This window comes from Caloenas nicobarica, chromosome 5 (assembly GCF_036013445.1).
Source record: "Caloenas nicobarica isolate bCalNic1 chromosome 5, bCalNic1.hap1, whole genome shotgun sequence".
Taxonomy (NCBI): Eukaryota; Metazoa; Chordata; class Aves; order Columbiformes; family Columbidae; genus Caloenas; species Caloenas nicobarica.
In genome coordinates, this window is record NC_088249.1 from 10,872,193 (window position 1) to 10,880,515 (window position 8,323).

The 8,323-nt window shown below is 45.7% G+C and overlaps 1 protein-coding gene across 10 annotated transcripts in view; it reads left to right on the forward strand.

Annotated features, from left to right (window-relative positions):
• Positions 1 to 3,304, forward strand: part of CDC42BPB (CDC42 binding protein kinase beta) — a 95,634-nt gene extending 92,330 nt beyond the window's left edge. For all 10 annotated transcript variants that reach the window (XM_065636939.1, XM_065636928.1, XM_065636929.1 and 7 more), the window contains one exon: positions 1,959 to 3,304. In XM_065636939.1, the coding sequence (XP_065493011.1) occupies positions 1,959 to 2,090 (132 nt within the window). In that variant the 3' untranslated portion in view covers positions 2,091 to 3,304. The remainder of the gene's footprint in view (positions 1 to 1,958) is intronic.
• The last annotated feature ends 5,019 nt before the right edge of the window (positions 3,305 to 8,323 follow it).

Here is an 8,323-nt window from a genome sequence, read left to right on the forward strand (position 1 = left end):
GTTGCTATAGATTGTTTTTCCAATAAATTAAATTTCTGAGGAAATACTTTGTAAACACTGTGTTCTCTATGGAGAGGTGTCCTTCCACAAATGTTTTCTCTAGCTTGTAATATATGATTGCAAGTTAGATACACTAGCACAAAAGCAAAGCTGTGAAAAGATATTTTTATGGTGATATTTTAAGAAGTATTATGTCTTGGATTAAGCTTTGTAGACGAGGGAAATATGACTAATTGATGTAATGTCCTCAAAGATCCTAAAAAAGTTCTCTGGGCTATTAGCGTAGAATAGCATAATGATACAACTAGTTAAGTAATTTTCTGTGCTGCCTTAAGGAAGACTTTTTGTCTTGTAACTTAAGAAAGAATCATAATTTAAAATACTTATACTGCTTTTAGCAAGAGTTAAGGTATGTGCCAGTAGCAACCAAATGGAAAATGTCCTGGATGTACTAAACTGGTGCCCCTGAATCTAAGGAGAGAAGATCTAAGATTTTTGTTTCCTTGATTTATCGTGGGTGTAGCTTCTTCCAAGCTTTGCTCAAGCACTGCCTCTGCAAGGAAGGTGTTAGGAATCATCACTGGGAGGCAAATTCCTGCATCAGGATCTTTGCATCTTATTAGTGCTTTGTGGTACCCAACTACAGACCCTCAGTCAAAGTATTTGTCCAGTGTTCTGATCATAGCCATGCTCTAATTTCCTTGGTCACTTTGAATAACCCATTGGAAGCATGTGGAATGGGGCTCTTTAAACACAGGTAATTTTGAAACGGTCTTGATTTTCGAAGGTGCTGATGACAGACTATGTCAGTTGACTTAGTTACTCTGCAGCATCCTTCCCAAACTCCGTTACATTCTATGCTCTAATGATAATTGCTGTTTGTAGGCACAAGTAGAGGTGGATTCTAAGGTTTTTACAATGTTTTCTTTTTAGGTAGATCTTACCATTTCTTGTAACTTCTGAAATTTAAAAAAACAGTAGTTTGAAACTTGAAAAAGGAGGCTTTAATACCACCTTTTGGCTTTATACTATTTTTCCCATGTCTTTTGGCTTTATCACAGCCTGAACTGGATCCTGTTAGGATAATCTTGTTACAGATGATCTTATTATTGTTTGAGCCACGCAAAAACGTGCGAACAGCATTCTTGAAGGATGCTGCTTTTTGTTCTATTTCCTAAATATGTAGTCCCTTTCTTGAAAATAACTTGCTGCAATGGTACTAGTTTTTCCTGTGCTGTATTTCATTAGCTGGGAATGTGTGCAGTAACTCACCAAAACAGTGGGAAACTTGCCAGCCATCCTGTCGAAGCGAGACCAGTCTGTCAAGGCAAATATCCAACAGCCAATCTAACGCTGGGGAAATAACTGTGGATAGACTGTCTTTACTAGATATTGATGTAGGGCGTCTCCAGTAAGTAAATTCTGTTTCCAGATCTCCAGCCCGATACTTGGCAACCTTCACTCTTTTGTCAGGCACTTCACACGCTTGAAGCTGTTGCTGTTTTGTAAACAGTTCACGTGCCTGTTTCCTTCCTTCTCACCAGACTGAAGATGATATGACTGTAATTGTTTACATGTTTATATGGGCAGATAAATCTACTCCTGAGCTGTGAAAATTGCTTAAAAACTGCAGGCTGGTAAATCCAGAGCAACAGTGGACAGATAGATGCGTTCCATCAGGAAAGCTTTGCAGCGGCTAAGGGAGAGAAGCCTGAGATGTCGCAATTTCCACGTACTTTGCCATAATTCCTGTTATATCAGCTCACCTTCGGGACTGCACCACAGCCTTTTGATGATACTGGAAGTATTTGCATGAATGTTTAGCTGTGAAATGAATCTAATACACGCTGCTTCGTGTGTGTTTCTCACTCTAATTTTTGAGCGCCTTCGAGAGCTTTTGAGTGTAAAGAATTTATTTTAAGTAAGCAAATTTTTTTTTTTAATTTTCTCGTTAACAGCCTGATTCAGACTCCACCAAACACTCTACTCCATCCAACAGCTCAAATCCAAGCGGTCCCCCGAGTCCCAACTCTCCTCATAGGAATCAGCTTACGCTTGATGGACTGGACCAGTCAACCTGTGACGCGTAACGCTACCGCTCGCACCGTTCTGGCTTCGATCATCCACTGCGCTGTGGAGCACTCGAGCAGGGCAAGGCTGTCTCAGATGCTAGTGCCAAGACTGACACTGAATCTCTAGTGTTGTACAAGAATAATTATATATCCAGATTGTAGATACAAACTGTTGAAATGAAGAAAATTCTTCACTAAATAGCGTTTGAGCTTTTTATGCAGAATTGTTCACTGCTCAGTTACGGTTGATTCCTTTCTGCACAGCTGTGACACAGTTTTATTGCATAGGAGCATTTAAGGCCACCAGTAAATAGTCTTATTCTTATGCTGAAAAAGAAATACAGATACTGATAATGTTGCTACAATATCGGGAATATTATTTTTCTATAGAATGATGTAATGTCTCATTAGCAGGAAATCCTTTTAGACACAATTTGGACCTCTAAATAGGAAATGCGAGCAGGTCTAGTTACATCCTCAAATGAATACACTTTTCCCTTTTTTCCCATAACTGTTTCCTAAATCTTAAGGAGAATGCTAGGAAGCTGTAGGTTGTTTCCAACATCAATAGAACCACCAGGAAGTCAAATAAAAGTTGGTTATAGTTTTGTGGCCTTTTAAGTCATTTAGCCATTACATATAGAGCTACATAACTGTATTTCTATCTTTCTACCAACTTTTTAGTCTTGTACATAGGACTACTGCCGGTTATCTTTTACCCATACCCTGCTTTTTAGTCCTCATCAGTCAGTCATTAGTCAGGGCTTTTAAAATATTGGTAATTACTGCTGCAAAAAGAATTTTACTCCTAGTTCCTGCCTGTCTCCTTCTGAGAAGTTGTTTCTCCTGGGTTTTTGGTGTAAGGACACACTACATTGTTTAGCTAGCAAGCCTTCTCGTGGACATGTTGCCCTCGAAGTCTGCTTGACCTAAGGGACTATATCACACTAAAGCATCAGTCTGTTTTACTGGTTACCAAAGTGGAACATGAAGGATGTGTAACTGGGGGTGCTGCTTTTCTCATTAATTGTATCCTCACCTGCATGAAGACCCCATGATTATTAATCAAGTATTGATCATGTAGAAAAATGCACAACACACTCCTGTATATTTTGCTATGGCCCACGTGCAGTGGTGATGTTTTGTGTGTATATTTAATCTCATGCTTCCATGTATTATACATTTAGTAATCAAAGATTTGTGACCATGTTTCATTAAAAGCTTGTAATTAATTCAGTGGCTGGCATATCCAGTTTGTCATTGTCACACTAGTGTGCCTTCTGTGCCAATTTTATGACAGTTGGATGTCACTTATTTAAAATTTGGTTTAAATGGGCTAATGATATACCAGTGGCTAATGGTCTTTTCTGAAACACTGTATAGGACGTGCACTTATCTTTAGTTTAAACTGAGTGTTCTAGTCAACATTTAATCCTGTTACGTTAAGTGTTCGACAGTACTTGCTCTTTTTCTCAGATTCTTGATAAAGGGGCTCAGTTAGAGCTGGACACTACTGCTTTGGGGGTTTTCTGGTTTTTACTTTTTTAATGTAAGTCTAAGTCTTTGTAATTATTGAATTGTGAGAACATTTTTGAACAATTTACCTGTCAATAAAGCAGAAGAGGGAGGTTTTAAAGTTCATAGTTGTCTGTCTTGACATGTGAAAACAGTATACCACTGGACACTTGCTTTAGTTTCCTGGTAAATTCACTTTGTTCACATAAACTTTGTTACATAAACTGAAAGATACTTTGAAGCTCCGTACCTGAATGCCAAACGAAAAGTGTCTGTCTCTCCACATAAATGCATGTTCAGGAGCAATGGAAGCCCTTTTGAGGGAATACAGTGTTGAAATTTTGTGCCCTTGGTTTGTGTGAGAGTTGTCTTTTCATTGAGTCACTTGCCCGATTAATTAGCTTTTAAATTATTTATCTGACTGTTTCCTTGTGGCTGAAGCATAGTGAGGAGGCTGCAGGATCTATTCAGGCATCTGAAGCATGATGAAACAATAAAGACTTTTGACTTGCTGTCAAAGCAGTGGTCCCAAAGAAGCACTTAGAAACATTTGCAGGATTGTTGTGTGAATGGCGCAGCCCCTAATAGAGGGTTTTTTTAAAGCTCCCCTCATGCTCAGTGAGCACCGCAGAGCTCTCTGTAGCTATAACAGAGCCAACATCTTCACTAGTGTGTCCTGGCTAAGTGTCCCTCATCCCTTATGGAGTGCCCAGCTCCTCCTGGATCCCTCCTCTGTTTGTCTCGCCCCTCTTACTCCAGGTTCTCTTAGTGGGGGGCAGGCCCAGGTGGATATTTTGGACCTGGCTGTTCCTTGCTCGACCAAACCTTCCTGGGCAGGCCAGCAGGCTGGGACGGGTCGGCTTGGGAAGGTGCACCCGCTCTCTGCCCTGGGGATGGGAGTGATGGCTGACGAGAGCTTTGAGGGCTGTCTGCCGGAAGCCTTCTGACGAGTATTCATGCTAATCAGCCTTTGACTTTTAAAAAACATTTCTACTGCTCTTGAGCTGATTTTTCTCTGCGCAGTGAGGACTTCGGATGACAACAAAGTCTTTAATTATGAGGGTATTAAATCATAGCACTCAGCAATGCCAGGGCCTGGTTATAATTTAAGCAGGAGAACGTTTCTAGAAAAATAAATTAATTGCTCGGTATGAATACATTATTTTTTTTTTTTCCCCCTCAAGTCTGGCTGAGCAGAATACCTCCCCAAGTCCTCCACCACAGCCCTTTGCAAATCTTCTGTTCCCTTAAGGCTTCTGATGCTGGTTACCTAAAGAATCTTCCTAAGCCCTCAGGAGAACTTTCAGAAATGCAAAAATTCAAGACTCAATATGAAATGTTCCTCTGACAGTGCACTTTCTTTTCCCTGGAGGCTACCAGTCTGGTATCACAAGCGAGGACTTGAGTTATGCAAGGAACGAGGATAATTTGGCCTGCCTGCCCCTCTGCCTGTTTCACACAGACATTACACCAGGTCCCAAAGCCAGGGTGATGGGCGTACAGCTCACCAGAACCTGTCGATCACTTCCAGCACACATCTTCGCCCCAAAAGGCTGTGTATTTTGAAATGCATCCTGGTGTCACTTGCTACCCAAGAGCTAAACCCATCTGTCACCACCTCTGGCTATAGCACAGATGTGCTGAGAGCAAACAGCTTCCGGAATGGCTGCGATCTGCTGGGAGGGGGTCTAAGCACTCACTTCATGTTTGCAGGGCAAGTGCTTGACCCAGCCAAATCACAGGGAGGGGACCTCAGCATGGAAATGCTTGATGTCCAGGCACCCTCATTGTTCTCCACAGTGCCAAATTAGGCATCCTCAGGAGAAAGCAGCACATAAAAATCGCAAGGGCTGGCAGTGGTAACCTAAATAAAGCACTGAGAAGCAGGGAAGTGTTTGAGGGAAGAGGTGACTGTGGGGACTGAACTGTACCCTTAGGAGAGTTAAGCAAAGAAACAGTGAAAGGTTTCACGTCATACCTGCAAACTTTCTCTTGCTCCTGAGTTTAGCCTGTTTTAAAAGGAAAAGAAAAAAAAAGAGAGATGGTATTCTTGCATGCTGTGCTACTGGAGCATCTCATGTTCAGGTGTGCACCCCACCTGCTCTGCACGAAGCAGCTCCAGCAGGCAGGAACGAGGAGGATGTGCCAGAAATTACTGTTCACCTGCCCAGCCCTTGCAGCAGGTCTGAACTGCCTTCTGTCTGCTTGCACCCCTCTAAACGTGGCTCCCCTCTCCATTTCCCTTTACACCCCTCCTCAGCAGCCTTGTGCTCCTCACAACTCAAGAGCTGCAGCCACTGCCACCCTTTCCCAGCGGCAGCACAGGGCCAGAGCAGCTCTGGGTCACAGGGAGGGGGCCATGAGGACCAGGGCGGCAGGAGGGAAGGCACAGCGCTTGGGAAGAGCCAGCACCATCCCAGTGCTCCCTTGCAGAGCCCCCCCCCAAACGCATTTCTGTGGGCGGGGGGTGATGACAAGAGTGGACATCAGCTGCACGCCTGTCGTGGGGTGCCAGGGAAAGCCAAACGTTGGCAGAGCGTGTCCCGGTGGTGAATGATGCTCAGACCTGCGTTCCGCAGGGTCAGCTGAGGACAGGAGCAGAAAACAGCAGGACGTGCTCAGCAAGCGGGAGCTGCAATGCTGCGCTCCAGCCAGAGGAGGAACATGAACTCAGGAATCAGCCGGTTCCCCATCCTTGCAGCAAATATTTTTCCCTGCTCCCCAATAAGCTGCAGCACTTTTTTGTCACCTGACTACGCACGTTTATGCAGCTTTATTGGTTGGTTTCTCATAGATAAAACCCTCAGATTTTTTGCAGCATGGCCTGCTTTCCAGTTGCTTACGCGGTCCCTGCTCTGCGGTCCCGTGAGGAAGAGCAGTGCAGAGCCCTGCATGCTGGTGGAGGCGGTGGCCACTGCCACCCTGCAGAGCCTTGGCCAGCGCCTGCCAAAGCCGTCATTTCGCTGCTGCTACCTCCTGCTAAAAAAAAAAAAAAAAGAAAAAAAAACAACACAACAGCATTTGTCCCAGTCTTTTTGTAAGCTCAGTGGTATTTTGAGCACTGCTGCCTGCTGCACTGTCTGAATCTAGATTTGCACAACTTCTGTGAGCAGCTGTAACACGTGGAGGGAAGGGACAATGATACGAGTTTCTGTCCAATAATACTGTGCAAGTTGCTTTTTCTTTTAAGACTGTGGGAAACAATGACTCCTGAGATCTTGCCTTTAACACTAATGCATTTTGCATTAGTCTGTCACAGCAGGGACCCTTAACTCTCAGGACCAAGAGCAAAACAAAGCCACCAGGTGCCCGGCTGTATCATGCACAGCCTCAGTGACATAAACCACCTATCTAATGCGCTGCTTACCAAAGGTGTCTGTGAATTAAATTCCTTGCTTAGGCAGAATCCCAGGAGAGACCTTTATGCACCCATGGTGTTACCCTGTCTGCACCACGGGCTGTCTGCGTGTGCTGGTGCGCAGGGCAGTGATTGTGGATACAGCTGTTTTGCAGCAGCTGTTGGCCCCCGGCATCGCGAACTGACTCTGGCGCCGCCACATTTCTGCAGAGCTCCCCCCTCCCCGTGACGCTTTCTGTATGAGCAAGCGAATGTGGCTCCTGAAGGAAAAGTACAGACTGTGCTCTGCTAGCACGCTGACAAAAATTGATCTCTACTTTAATTAAAGCCTCTATTGTAAGTGACCTCGAGCTGCTAATGCATTTTAAAAACGAAGCCTCGCCAGCAGTAAATCCATACACCGCAGTACGGAGGTGTTACCGGGCGGTGAGCTGTGCTGCAGGGTCCCCTGTGTCCCTCTGTCCCCTGGCACCATCCCACCTCACGGGCACACGCCTGCCCGTGGCCCACACCGACAACCCCGCATGCCCAGGTGGGTCACAAAGCTGCTCGTAGGGGATAAATGCCATCCTGACACCATCTCGCATGCTGGTCCCTGTTGCCACAAGGTTGTTACCTCCCCCGGCACATGGCCACAGGATGCTCTTGCCTCTCACCTTCTCTATACATTGTGGGAGATGCTGCCATGAAGATGCCTCATGATCCTGGAGCGAGGGGTCCAATAAACAGCAGCAGGAGGGAAGCGTTTCACTCCGGGATGAGCAGCAAGGGGCTCCTGGGGGAATGGCCCCAAGCGCTCTCCTGGCACAAGGCAGAGCTGGGGTGATGGGCTGCTCTGTGCAACAGCCTCCAGCGTGCAGTGCTGCATCAGCTGGGAAAAATCAGTCATGTTTAGTTAAAGGCTTGTGAGCTAGAGGGGACTCGGTCACTTGCAATGAAGTGATTTGAAAGGGAAAAAGAGCACAAAAAGGCTCTCACAAGGAGCAAGTAAAACACCTGTACGGATACAAATGCCCCCTTGGCAGCGAGGCCCAGCAGCTCTGCAGGGCCAACTGACGCTGCGGCTGCTCTTGCAGCACCATGGTAACATCACAGATGGTGTTGCACCATGTACACACTGTCCCCTGGGCTGTGGGGAGTTGTCCGGCCTTGTAATGTCCAGATGAGGGCTTGGAGTGGGGGGCTATCCCTTGGGTTCACGTCACTGGAGTGCTCTGTGTGCTGTGGGGTAAGTTTGGGGGACCCAGCCCTAGGTCACTGCTCTCCACAGAGATGCACTTGTTGCAGGACCACAGGATGGTGGGACATGGTTATTCCCAACTTGCCGGTGTCAGCCACCACCTGCAGCAGCCGATGGCTTCCTCTGCATTTCAACCGT